Source organism: Pan troglodytes, chromosome 2, assembly GCF_028858775.2.
Source record: "Pan troglodytes isolate AG18354 chromosome 2, NHGRI_mPanTro3-v2.0_pri, whole genome shotgun sequence".
Taxonomy (NCBI): Eukaryota; Metazoa; Chordata; class Mammalia; order Primates; family Hominidae; genus Pan; species Pan troglodytes.
The window spans coordinates 186,509,411-186,523,902 of NC_086015.1; the positions used below are offsets into that span (position 1 = coordinate 186,509,411).

The window sequence follows — 14,492 nt, forward strand, 5'->3', positions numbered from 1 at the left end:
CATATATCAGACAGTGATTTATATCCAGAACATATAAAGAACTCTCAAAACCCAACAATGTGAAAACAAAAACCCAATTTAAAAAGGGCAAAAGATTTGAACAGAAGCATCACCAAAGAACATATACAGATGGAAAATAAATACATGAAAAGAGGCTCAATATCATGAATCATTAGGAAATAGCAAATTAAAACCACAGTGAGATACCACAACATGCCTATTAAATGACTAATTAAAAAAATACCTTCGTTTTTGAAAAGGTGGTAAGCGTATGAAGTAGCTGGAATTCACATACGTTGCTGGTGGGAATGCAAAATGATAGAGCCACTTTGCAAAAACAGTTTGGCAATTTCTTTTAAAGTTAAACATAAACCTACTCTGTGGCCCAGCAAACACATGTATGTGAATGTTTATAGCAGCTTTATTCTTTTTTTTTCTTTGAGACAGCGTCTCGCTCTGTCGCCCAGGCTGGAGTGCAGTGGCATGATCTCGGCTCACTGCAACCTCTGCCTCAGCAATTCTCCTGCCTCAGCCTCCAGAGTAGCTGGGACTACAGGCACACCCACCATGCCCAGCTAATTTTTGTATTTTTAGTAGAGACGGGGTTTCACCATGTTGGCCAGGCTGGTCTCGAACTCCTGACCTTAGGTGATCCACCCACCTCAACCTCCCAAAGTTTTGGGATTACAGGTGTGAGCCACCATGTTTGGCTGCAGCTTTATCCTTAATCACTAAAAACTAGAAACAACTCAAATGTTCTTTCCTGGTGAATGGTGAACAGATAAACAGGGACCTCTATAATGTGAGATAATATTCAGCAATGAAAGGAAAGAACTATGGACATACCCAGCAACATGGATGAACCCCAACTGTTTTATGCTAAGTGAAAGAAGTCAGACTCAAAGGCTACCCAGTATACAGTCATGTGTCACTTAATGACAGAGATCAATTCTGAGAAAATCGCCATTAGGCAATTTCGTTGCTATTCAGTCATAAAGTGCACTTACACAAACCTAGATGGGACAGCCTGCTACATGCCTGGGCTAACTGGTGTAACGTATTGTGCCTAGGCTACAAGCCTGTACAGCATGTTACTGTACTGAACATTGTAGGCAAGTATAACACAATGGAAAGTATTTCTGTATCTAAACACATCTAAACACAGAAAAGGGGCCAGGGGCAGTGGCTCACACGTGTAATCCCAACACTTTGGGAGGCTGACACAGGAGGATCGTTTGAGCCCAGGAGTTCAAGGCCAGCATGGGCAATACAAGGAAACCCCTGTCTCTACAAAAAATAAATTAAAAAAAAAAAAATCAGCCGGGCATGGTGGTGCGCACCTGTAGTCCCAGCTACTGAAGAGGCTGAGGTGGGAGGATAGCTTGAGCCCCAGAGTTTGAGGTTACACTGAGCCATGATCACACCACTGCACTCCTGCCCAGGTGACAGAGCAAGACCCTGTCTTGAAAAAAAAAAAAAAAAAAGAAGAAGAAGAAAAAAAGGAAAGGAAAAGGAAAAGGAAAGGAAAGGAAAGGAAAAACTTTTTTAAAAAAGTACAGTAAAAATACAGTTTTATAATTTTATGGGACCACCATTGTATATGTGGTCCATTGTTGACCAAAATGTTGTTATGCAGCACTTGGCTGGAATTGCATTTGTATGACTCTCTGCAAAAAGGCAAAACTATAAGGATGGGAGCAGACCAGTGGCAGCCAGGGATTAGGGATGGGGAGAGGGGCTGGCTACAAAGGGGCAGAGTGAGGAAGTTTTGCGTGGTGATGGGGCTGTTCTGTATCTTTATTGTGGCGACTGGATAACACCATGCATTTGTCAAACTTCATAGAACTGTACACCAAAGAGAGTGAATTTTACCTGATGTAAATTTTCAAAAACAAACGAGAGGCAGTGTCCCCACATTTTTTTTCTTCTTTTAATCTTTACAGGATATAAATGTTTAAAAAGTTTTTATATTCTATATAGTGAAGAAAAAAGGCAGAATAATTGTGCTCATCAAACCCACAGGGCACACTAAGCATGTAAAACTGGCCTTAAAACATTTTTTCTGTGTTTTCTTGGATTCTGTTTTTGTCTATTTGGCATCCTCTCATTACAGGGTCAATTACATGAGCCACATTTTCTTATTTTCTGTACTCTTGAGGCTCTGGCATTTGTGGCCTCCATGACTAGGAAGAGACTGCCCCGCCACCCCCACCCCAGGGCTAACCACTTCTTAGAGACAGGGAAGGGGTTAGCTGGGAGCAGGTCTTTCATACGCAAAACAACCAGTCTCAAATCCAAATCCCCAACCACCACCTTATCAAACTCTCACACACCAGGCCATTGTTTACCTTGCCCTAAGTCATCCCAGGGCCAGGTACCATGCAACAAAGAGACAATCCTTATACCCCAAAGATTGCAGGAGTTATTCAAACTAGTCCATACTAAATCCTGCCTTGCTTTGCCGCAGAACTCCAGTAAATGCTCTGTCCTAGACTTTCCTCTGCCCCCTTCTTCTGCCTCCTGACCAAAGCTTGGTGCTTCCCCAGTGGCCCATGTGGCGTGAGGTGACCCTGACCCCGGGACATGTGAATATTATAAACTTCTTCCTTCCAAACCTGTCTCTTCCTGTGGCCCCACCAACTTTACCATACATGCATATTCTTGGAACAATTGTTAAAAGCTAAAAATGTCTTGTTTCTTTTCCTTTTCTGTATACATTTGTGTTCTTACCTATAGATGCTTAAAACTGTTCTTTCAAAGAAATACATGGTCTTTTAACTGCACAAGAAGCATTTCCTGTATTCTGACACAAACTCCATTTTAAGCAACCAATTTCCACGATCATAGCCTCTTCAGGAGTTTTACAAGACTGCCTTGGTGACTTCACATTAACAGTTTTATGAGGCTGCTATGAGTACAGCTGTTCCAGAATAGGGAAGTGCCTGGCCAGCAACAGGGACTCAGAAACCATCTACTGGAAGGCCAAGGCAGGAGGATCACTTGAGCCCAGGAGGTTGAGGCTGCAGTGAGTCCTGATGGAGCCACGGCACTCCAGCCTGGGTGACAGAGCAAGACACAGTTTCAAACAAAACAAAACAAAAACAAACAAAAACCATTTACTACATGAAAGTACTTCCCCTCCATAGATAAAGGTAGAGGGAGGCTGTCACTTGGCTACAATTACATCCTTGACCCACCTGATTCCTATACCAGTCAGGCAAAATAAACTCCTTTCCCCCAAACACGTGAAAATGTAATTATCTAACTAGAAATGACCAGGAAGATGTTATAATATAAGAGAGGCTAGGAAGCTACAAAGTAAAGTGCTAATATCACAACCACGTTTTAAAAATAAAGAAGATAAACTGACAGTTTGAACTGTCATTGAGAAGGCAACACGTATTGAGAAGTTAGATTTCATCAAGCTTGGTAACTTCAGACTCTGCCGTTTCTGGAGCATCCGCGCTACCAGGGAGTGTGACCTTGTGCGTCAGGTAAAATGGTAACTTATGGAGTGAACTTGCATTAAAGAATGCCCTACTCAATGTGCCCAGGGTTTGGGTGACTGAGAGCTTTTTCAAAAGTTGATTTTAAGTTTAAAATTAAAAGCAGGTCAGGCAGGGAATCAACCTACACTACCACAAATAGAAGTAGCTAAAGTCAGAATATCGAGATAAAGTAGATGTTCAGTCCCTCCTAGGTGTAGATGCACCACATGAGAAGGAGGGCATAAGTCACAAATGTATCTGTGTACATATGAGCACACCTAGATCATATGTATCATATGTATAAAACACGTGTTTTATATGCAATCAGGGAAATATGCATGACATTTGGTCAAATGCTCAGTTCCAACTCCAAACGTTTTTGAGTGGCAAGAAGAATTGATGAGTCTTCATTTCTGAAGGGGAGTCACGAAGGGACTCATGAAGATGATGACACGTCATCAGCTTCTTGTCAGTCTCCATCTCTTCCCAAACATCAACAGTTACTCAAGTTAGGAAAACTGAGCAAAGAACTCAGGCCTCACATTTTCCTTAAACACTCAAGTATTTCAAAAATAAGTATTTAAAATAGAATGGGAAATTCATTTTGAGTTTGGCTAATCCCCAAAGTAGAAAAGAAAGGATTTTCAGAAATTTGATTATTAATATAGGATGGAACCAAAACAAGGAAAATAAGAGTAGGAAAGGAGAGAGAAAAATGAGAAAAATCCCTTGTCTAAGATGGCAAGTCTTCACTGAGATGGGTTTAATATTCTTTCAGGGTAATTTTATTTTTATTTATTTATTTTTTGAGACACAGCCTTGCTCTGTCGCCCAGGTTGGAGTGCAGTGGTGTGATCTCATCTCACTGCAACCTCCGCCTCCCAGGTTCAAGCAATTCTCCTGCCTCAGCCCCCCGAGTAGCTAGGACTACAGGCATATGCCACCATGCCTGACTAATTTTTGTATTTTTAGTAGAGACAGGGTTTTGCCATGTTGGCCAGGCTGGTCTTGAACTCCTGACCTCAGATGATCTGCCCACCTCAGCCTCCCAAAATGTTGGGATTATAGGCTTGAGCCACTGCGTCCAGCCCTCTTTCAGAGTAATTTTAATTAAAGCTATTTTTTGTTAATTTTGAACAGATAATATTTATAGATAGTAATAAATTTGAACAGAAAAAGTCTATCTAAATAGAAAAATCCTCCCCCTTCCCACTTACTCCCAGCCATCTAGGTGGAGATCCAGAAGGCAACCACTTTAACCAGCTTCTTGTATATCTTGTGTATCCTTCTCAAGATGATCTATGCACAATCATACATATAGCCCTCTTATTTTATCCAAATGGGAACTTACTGGATACACTGTTCTCCCCTTGACTTTACCCTCACTTAAGTATACATCTTACATGGACTGAAATTTAAGGTATCAGTATGAAGTTGTGATTTCTAGGATATTTGTAATTACAAATATGTACATGTATATGTGCATATATGTGCATATATTTAGAGCTTCTGTCTGCTGAAAGAGCCTAAAAACAAAGATACCAAGTAGTAATAGCACATCTTGCATCCAGATCTTGGACTCTAATATTTTCAACACCAAAAGGAACCAGTGCTCTTAAGAGAAATGGCCGGTAACAAAGCTGGATCAGAGCATGCCTGAGAGGGGCCTAGATGATCACATTAGGCCAGAAAGTAAGGAAGTGCCAAAAAAAAAAAAAAAAAAAAATGATAGGGACATGTCACAAGGACACAAGAGTCAGCTTGAAGGGGTTCCCGCTGGCCAAATCTGGGACAGCTGGAGCACCACGATAATTGAGAATGGCAATGAATGACAAACCACTGAAAAACTAAGAATCCAAAACGATAACAGACAAATAGGTGAGAAGGGAAAGCTCAGCTTACAGTAAAATACCAACTTCTGATTAGTAAATGATGAGAGTGCTGGAGTTGGAAAATCATTATTTTGCAACCAATAAATAAAGGTTGTTTCAGGCAAGAATCTTTAGTGGATACTAAAGAGAGATTGGACTTTTTTGAGGAGCAGGATATTTGCATGATCTTAAAGTGTCTCTGCAAAGATTGTTAGTTGCAAGGGAAAGAATCTATTTAATATTTGGGAAAGTGGACAACACTTTGACTAGGGGATCAAAATTCACATCACCAATAGGGGACAGATGAGCACCGTGGGCCTCCAGGCAATACTCCAAGAAGGACATGTATCACTTAAGTAGCATAAAAGACAAAGAAAGGGCCGGGCACGGTGACTCACGCCTGTAATCCCAGCACTTTGGGAGGCTGAGGTGGGTGGATCACCTGAGGTCAGGAGTTCGAGACCAGCCTGGTCAACATGGTGAAACCCCGTCTCTACTAAAAAAAAAATACAAAAATTATCCGTGTGTAATGGCAGGCACCTGTAATCCCAGCTACTCAGGAGGCTGAGGCAGGAGAATTGCTTGAACCTGGGAGGCGGATGTTCCAGTGAGCTGAGATTGCACCATTGCACTCCAGCCTGGGCAACAAGAGGGAAACTCCATCTCAAAAAAAAAAAAAGACAAAGAAAGGGCCAGGCACAGTGGCTCATGCCTGTAGTCTCAGCCCTTTGGGAGGCTAAGGCGGACAGATGGCTTGAGCCCAGGAGTTTGAGACCAGTCTGGGCAACATGGTGAAACTCCATTTCTACAAAAAAATTTAAAAAATAGCCTGCATGGTGCAGCGTGCTGGTGGTGCGTACCTGTGGTAGCAGCTACTCAGGAGTCTGAGGTGGGTGGATACATTGAGCCCAGGAGATGGAGGCTGCAGTGAGCTGTGATGGCACCACTGCACTCCAGCCTGGGCAACAGAGAGAGACTCTGTCTTAAAAAAAAAAAAAAAGAAAAGAAAAGAAAAAAACAAAGGCTATGAAAATGTTTTAGATTAAAGAAAACTAATAAGATATGATAACTAAATCCACGACCCAATCCTAGAGTAGATCTTCTACATATATCTTGTATATATGTATTCATATTAAATATATTGTGTATGGATCTCTTTATATGTATATTTATTCTAAGTATACAGATAAATACATATGCATTACAATACATATACAGAAGCAATACATATAAATACATAAACATAGTCTACATATAAATACATAAACATATTCTAAACATACATATACACTATAATATATGTTATGGTTTCAATGCATGTTGCCCTCCAAAATTCATATGTTGAAACCTAGTCACCAAGGTAATGATATTGGAAGGTGGGGCTAGGAGGTGATTAGGTTATGAGGGCTCCTTCCTCATGGATGGGATTAACACCCTTAGAAAAGGCTTGAGGGTGGCTGGGCATCGTGGCTCACACCTATAATCCCAGCATTTAGGGAGGCCCAGGCAGGAGGATAGGTTGAGCCCAGGAGTTTGAGACCAGCCTGGGCAACACAGCAAAACACGCTCTCTAAAAAAAATTAAAAAATCAGCCAGGCACTGTGGTGTGTGCCTGCAGTCCCAGCAACCTGGCCAGGATGGTCGCTCAAGCCCAGAAGTTCGAGGCTGCAGTGAGCTATGATCCTAAGCTACTGCACTCTAGCCTGGGTGACAGAGAGAGACCCCATCTCTAAAATCAAAACAAAACAAAACATAAAGGGCTTGAGGGAGTGAGTTTGCTTCTTTTGCTCTTCCATTCTCCTTCCATGTGAGGCCAAAGCGTTCGTCACCTCCCAAGGAGGGAGCAACAGCGTGCCATCTTGGAAGGAGAGACTGGGTCCCTCACCAGACACCAAACTTGGTGGCACCTTGATTGTGGACTTCCCAACCTCCAGAACTGTGACAAATAAATTTCTGTTCTTTATAAATTATTGAGTCTGCAGTATTTTATTATAGCGGCACGAACAAACTAAGGTAATACATACATAATACATGTAACTGTAAAAATATTATTCTAAGTAAACATAAATATATAACATTCTTATGTGTATATATATATCATATAAGTATATATAGAGAGAAGCAAATGATAAGAAATAATCAGATGATGATAAAATGTTAACAATGGGTGGGTGAATCTGGACAAAGGGCATGTGATATTCTTTGTGCTATTCTTATTCTTGCAACTTTTCTGTGAGTTTGAAATTAGTTTCAACTAAACATAAAACATCCAAGAATATATATTAGAAAATGTAATATGTAATCACTATAGACTCATGTTATCTATTTTTTATTTTTCAATGGACTAAAATGCCTAAATTTTAAGGATAGAGTTCAATTCATTTTGATAAATGTATATAGACATGTAACACCACCCAATCAAGATATGGAACCTAGCCGGGCGTGGTGGCTCATGCCTGTAATCCCAGCACTTTGGGATGCTGAGGTGGGTGGATCACCTGAGGTCAGGAGTTCGAGACCAGCCTGGCCAACATGGTGAAACTGCATCTCTACTAAAAATGCAAAAATTACCCAGGCATGGTGGCGGGTGCCTATAATCCCAGCTACCCAGGAGGCTGCGGCAGGAGAATCACTTGAACCTGGGGGGGCAGAGGTTGCAGTGAGCCAAGATTGTGCCACTGCACTCCAGCCTGGGCAACAGAGCGAAACTCCATCTCAAAAAAAAAAAATATATGGAATATTTCCTAGAAAGTTCCTTTTGTCTCCTTCCAATTAGTCTCCACCAGCCCTCATCCCTAACAGCAGCTACTGTTTTGATTTTCTATCACAACATAGTTTTGCCTATTTTGAAATTTTTCTAAAAGGAATCATAATCATACTGTTTAGTGTCTAGCTTCTTTCTCTCAAGAGACTATGTTTGAAATGTATGCATGTTGTTGAACGCATCAGTACTTTACTCTTTTTTATTGCTTAATGGTATTACATTATATAAATGTGCCACAACTTATATATACTTTTCCGCTGACCAGCTGATGGACATTCTTGTGTATGTCTTTTTGTGAATTTGTGTTTTCATTTCTTCTGGTTGGGTCATAGGTTAGGTGTATGTTTAAAGAAACTATCAGCTAGGCACAGTGGCTCACGTCTGTAATCCCAGCATTTTGGGAGGCTGAAGCGGGTGGATTACTTGAGGTCAGAAGTTCAAGACCAGCCTGGCCAACATGGTAAAACCCCGTCTCTACTGAAAATACAAAAATTAGCTGGGCGTGGCGGCAGGCACCTGTAATCCCAGCTACTTGGGAGAGGCAGGAGAATGGCTTGAACCCAGGAGGTGGAGGTTGCAGTGAGCTGAAATTGCGCCACTGCACTCCAGCCTGGGCAACAGAGCAAGACTCCATCTCAAAAAAAAAAAAAGAAGAAGAAAAAAAAGAAACTATCAGCCGTTTCCATTGTGGTTGTACCATAACTTACCACTTTTATTGGCTACAAAGTATTTCACTGATTGGGTAGATAATTATTTAACCAGTCCCCTATTGTCAAGCATTACGTTATTCTCAATCTTTTACCTTTATAAACAGCTTAATAATGAATGTCGCTGTCTAAGCAGCTTCATGCAGATGTGTGAAAATATCTGTAGAATAACTTTACAGATGGGTGAAAGAGGGTGTACATTTGAATTTTCTATAAATACTGATAATTAGTCCTTCACATTGCTCATTACCAAATCCATTCCTACCAGTGAAATATAAGAGTGCTTGTTTTCTCCTATCTGTTTGCCAAAGTTACAGGTAAAATTTTGAATGTTTTAGTTTTAATTTGTTTTTCTCTTCTGAGAATCACAGTGTTGACTTTTTACTTTAGTTTCCTGGATTTATGTCACCCCTATATTTTAGATCCGTGTTTTGTTTCACCTGTACAACTTAGCTTCCTCCCAAGTCCCTTTCTATCATCTTAGACACCACCTTCAGACTAATTTTACCATGTCACTCCCCACCTAGAAAACCTTCCCTGGGGCTAGCACGGTGGCTCATGTCTGTAATCCCAGCACTTTGGGAGGCTGATGCGGGTGGATCACCTGAAGCCAGGAGTTCGAGACCAGCCTGATCAACATGGAGAAACCCCGTCTCTACTAAAAATACAAAAATTAGCCAAGCATGGTGGCGCATGCCTATAATCCCAGCTACTTGGGAGGCTGAGGCAGGAGAATCACTTGAACCCGAGAGGCGAAGGTTGTGGTGAGCCGAGATTGTGCCATTGTACTCCAGCCCGGGTGACAGGAGCGAAACTCTATCTCAAAAAAAAAAAGAAAAAGAAAAAGAAAAAAGAAAACCTTCCCTGGATCCCCACTGTCTACTGAATAAAATCCAAAACCTGCCTCCTCACACTGAAGATCTAGTCCTTGTTTCTTACTCTTTCCTCCAAAAGATTACTGTTTACGTGCTCCAACAAAAATGAGGCTTCCCATGGGCCTCAGTCCATTGTGTACTTCCTGCCTCTACGCCTTCACACATGCGGTTCCCTCAGCCCAGAGAACCCTTTTCTCCCTCTCTACCTGTTGAATCTTATCTTGCCCAGAAACCCTGCCCAAATGCCATCTTCGCCAGAAGCCCTAACCAAATGAGACAAGATGAAAGGTCTTGCTTACCGGCACTTTCGTTTTAAACTCATTTCGATAGTATTTAATGCCAATGTCAGTGAATGTCCTCTGGATAAAGCGAGATGGACGAAGGATGAATATGAGCTGTAAGTTTCCTGGAAATGCCACCTGCAAGCATCAGGAAAAGTGTCAGGAGGAGAGAGGAAAAATGTCATATTCATTACCAGGGTCTACTTTGGTCTCCCCTTGCCCAAGATTAAGATCACAGAAGGAAAAGTTAAAACGGATGCCATGGATGTAAATTTCACCAGATTTCAGGGCTAAAAGAGGCCTTAGAGGTCAGATAATCCTAACCCCTCCTAAAAAAAAAAAGCAAACCAAACAAGCAAGAAAAATGTTTTCTGATTATAAAAATAATTCATATTATTTATAGAAAAATTGGGAAATTAATAAAACTATACATTAGAAAGTGAAAACTCACCCATGGGTATTTATAGCCATACTTAATATTTTCATCTTTCACTTATAGGATGTTTTCTCTGTTTAAATATCTTTACCATGGCTCATATTCTTAAAATATTTTGTAACTGGCCTTTTCACTTAATGTTATACCATAGGCTTTTATTCCTGTTATTAATAAATTCTTTGGAAATATTATTTTCTATGGGTGTACAATTTATTTAACCAATCCCTTATTGTTAATCATTTAGGCTTTTTGATAATTTTACTGTTGTAAATAATACTGAGACAACCACCTTTATCCACATCTTGGAATATTTTCTTAGGCTAGAGTCGTAAAATAATTACTGAATCAAAGAGTTCGTATTTTAAGTGTTCTTGATGTATATTATTGCTAGGTTGCTTTCAGAAAGTATCGCTCTCATCTCAAGGCAAGATACTGAGCAGGTTCATGTAATTGCTTCGGGGCAGACTTAGGAACCCAGGTCTCCATGGAAACTGCCATGGCTTTCCATTCTTCCAGTGGTTCCCCCAAAGCAACCTCCTATGGGGATTTTTTTTTTTCTAAATCAGGTCTTTACTCCAGACTATTTTGATTCATTAGGACTGGGATGAAATCTAGGTATCAGTATTTTCAACGAGCACCTGAAGAGATTCTGGCAGGTAGCCAGATTTGGGGATCCCTGCACTACAGCATGTTTTACATATAAAGTGATCAACGTAATTCTGGGACAAATTAGGCTCAGACATTAGATTACTCATGTATTATGTATGGACCCTGGAAAGCCAGAACTCTCTAGAGGCCAGACCTCTGGAATAGTCATGGGCATCAATCATGGCTGCAGTTATCCCAAAGATAAATCCTATATCCACAACTAAACTAAAGGGAGAAAACAATCCATGCGGCGATGGGAGGACTCTCCTCCCCATCTTTAAACGCAAGCTCCTAACAGAAGAACCTTGCGCTTTGTTGTGCCAAGACGGAAAGTATTAGCTGAGACGTAATTTGTGAATTTGGATGAGGCTCTAGAGCGATCTGAGAGGGACTCCGTGTGTGTGCATGTTTGCGTGTGTGACTCCTTCTGCAAGCAGGTTTAAGTGAGGTTTCAGATGTCCCTCTCCTGTCCTGCTTTACCACACTACCCCATCCATCCTCTTTAGCCAGTCCCAACTGCCCCAGAGGGCCTATGCTCAGGTAAAAATGCTGACTTAGCTGGCCCTAAGGTGTCTCTGCTTGTGGTGGAGTTCACAAGTCTGAGGTCCCTACAGAGGAAGGACACATCTACTTGCTGAAAGACAACAGATAGGGATCAAAATCAGACTATAAGCAAAAGGAGGCCAATCCAAGGTGATATAATTTAATGCAAATGCAAGCACACCTCCCACCATGCTACTTAAATAGCATTGTGTCTGGTTTTGCCATTGTCTTTCTAATATATGAATAAATAATTTGGCTAGGTGCAGTGGCTCAAGCCTGTAATCCCAACACTTTGGGAGGCTGAGGTGGGCAGATCACTTGAGGTCAGGAGGTGGGCAGATCACTTGAGGTCAGGAGTTCGAGACCAGCCTAGTCAACATGGTGAAACCCCGTCTCTACTAAAAATACACAAATTAGCCAAGCGTGGTGGTGCACGCCTGCAATCTCAGCTACTTGGGAGGCTGAGGCAGGAGAATCTCTCGAACCCGGGAGGCAGAGGTTGCAGTCAGCTGAGATTGCGCCACTGCACTCCAGCCTGGGCGACAGAGTGAGACACTGTTTCAAAAATAATAATAATACTGAAATAATAAATACTGTCTTAAATTGAATTGCCCCCAAAGCAAATCCTCAGACAAGGATTTAAGTACAGGTAGTTTGTTGGGGAAGTGATTCCAGGAAGCACGAATGAGGGAGCAGGGAGGAAGACAACAATGAATAGAGTGGCAATGTCTCAATGAGGAGGTTACTGCCGCAGGCAAAGGGGGCTGAGACCCTCTGGGATACTGTGTGGAACACACCTCAGAATTGCCCCACTGCGGATCTGGAAACTGAGATATTTATCTACCAAATCCTTTAACTCAGTGGTTGCAGGTTACTCCCGGGGCATTAACTTTCCAGCACTCCCCAACTGCCCCTCTTCAGTGACCAGAGAAGTCAGTAAGGTAGAGAGACTTAGGAAGTCTTTGACATGCTCAGAATTGTTTGCAGGTGACCTGCAGATGGCAGAGGAGATAGGGATGTGACATAACAGCACCTGTTACAAAGACCTTCCCAAAATTTGACATAAAATAATTGCCTTTTCCCCAGGACTTTGATATGAAATAGTTGAACAGACAATTTAAATGACTTTTATAATAAAAGCACAAAAATAAATATTTACAGCTATTCGTGTCAAGGATGCCTTTACGGAGCTCCACTTGTCTCTTCGTCTGTCGATAACAACAACGAATCCAATGCTGGCAGCCTCCACACTGCAAAGAAGGGTGGTGAGTGTCAGAGATTAGGTGAGACCCATATGCTCCATGTGGCTCCCACAGCAGAATACACCCTGAAGCCTCCACAGCACTCCAGGCTCACCGTGTAAACACCCTGCACAGCACAACCAACTCCACCTCCCAGTCTAAGCCTCGTAATCTTAACAAAATAGATACTTTGTTTCTCAGACCCACTGGAGGACTCCCTTTCTGGCTGGCAAATGCATGAAACACCAAAGGAACACGTGTTCAAGCCCAAAGGAAATATGCTCGTGTCAGGTGAGCAGCACATATTCCCAATGTAGGCGGAGGACCTTGAGGTTGAGCTCTGCCATCCTTCCACTCCCAAAGCAAACATTCACAGAGCTATCAGTACAGTAACACGCTCAGCTATGAGGCTCTAGAGCAGTCTGAGAGGGAGTAATGAGAGAGGTGTTTAGAATTAACACGTCAGTGGGAAAAGCAACCCCCTCGCAGTGCCTGGCTATAAATAGGCCAATAGACCATATGCTTGAGAAGACATCATTGTCACTAAGACCAAAAGGAAGCTGTTTGGTCCCCTCTCAAGTCCTCACGAAATTCTCACAGAATCTTTCGAAAGTAGAATTCTAAAAGTGAAAACATTTTTTTTCTCCCCTTTGGGAAGAAGCACGGTACAGAGGAAAGAGCAAGGTCTTTGGGGCCTGGTTCAAACCCTAGTATTGCCACTTACTAGCAGTGACACACAGAGGAGTTCACCTAACTCTTCTAAAATTCGGTGCTCTTCTCTGTAAAATGAGAATCATATTACCAGTAATGAGATGGTTAAAAGCACAGATTCTGGAACCAACTTGACTAGATTTGAATTCTGAATTCTATTTATATATTGCGTGTGCTTTTTGGGGGTTGAGGGGTAGTTACTTAACCCCTGTAGTTTCTCAGACTCTTCGTTTGTAAATCAGAAATAATAAAATAGTATCTATCTATGAGGTTGATGTGAAGATTAAATGTGTGTGTGTGTGTGTGTGTGTGTGTGTGTGTGTATGCATATATGTACAAACATGTAAAATGCTCAGGACAACGCCTGGCACTTGGTAATACTGTATAAGCACTATTATTCTTTCTTTTTCTCTACTTCTATTATGTCTTATGCGCTTGTCACAGAGATTAAAAGAGATATAGTACATGATAAGTAGTTGGCCTATAGTAAACCTTCAATTTTGGGTAAAAGGTGGGCTTTACCCTACAAAAGTGTGTATATGTGAATGAGGCAGAAGGTCTAAGCAAAACCTGCAGGAAAACATAAGAAGCTAATCTCAGTTAAGCATCACTGGGTTAATCGATTCTCACAGCCCCATACTGACCCAGGTTATCTTGCTGAAAATTCATTTTAAAAATGAAAGTGAAATAAGGACATTTCCAGACAATAGAGGTGAGAGAATGTATTGTCATTAGATATATACTTAAAGAAATATAGGTTCAGCTGATGTTTAGGAAGACTTTCACTCCTACCAAAAACAAACAAAACACTGGTGAATTTAAAAGCTCATATTTTTCCTTAAATACGAGAGAACTCTGAAGACAAAGAAATATAAATGAACAAATTCCAGAGAGACTTAAGACCTTCCATAGAGAGCAAATACTAGA

General features: G+C 41.4%; 1 protein-coding gene across 3 annotated transcripts in view; it reads right to left on the bottom strand.

Annotated features, from left to right (window-relative positions):
- The window catches only part of MCF2L2 (MCF.2 cell line derived transforming sequence-like 2), a 249,958-nt gene that overhangs the window by 149,829 nt on the left and 85,637 nt on the right, over nt 1–14,492 (bottom strand). For all 3 annotated transcript variants that reach the window (XM_009446932.4, XM_003310140.6, XM_009446933.3), the window contains exons 4-5: nt 12,773–12,863; nt 10,005–10,124 (exon numbers count right to left, since the gene is read on the bottom strand). In XM_009446932.4, coding sequence (XP_009445207.3) covers nt 10,005–10,124; nt 12,773–12,863 — 211 coding nt within the window. The remainder of the gene's footprint in view (nt 1–10,004; nt 10,125–12,772; nt 12,864–14,492) is intronic.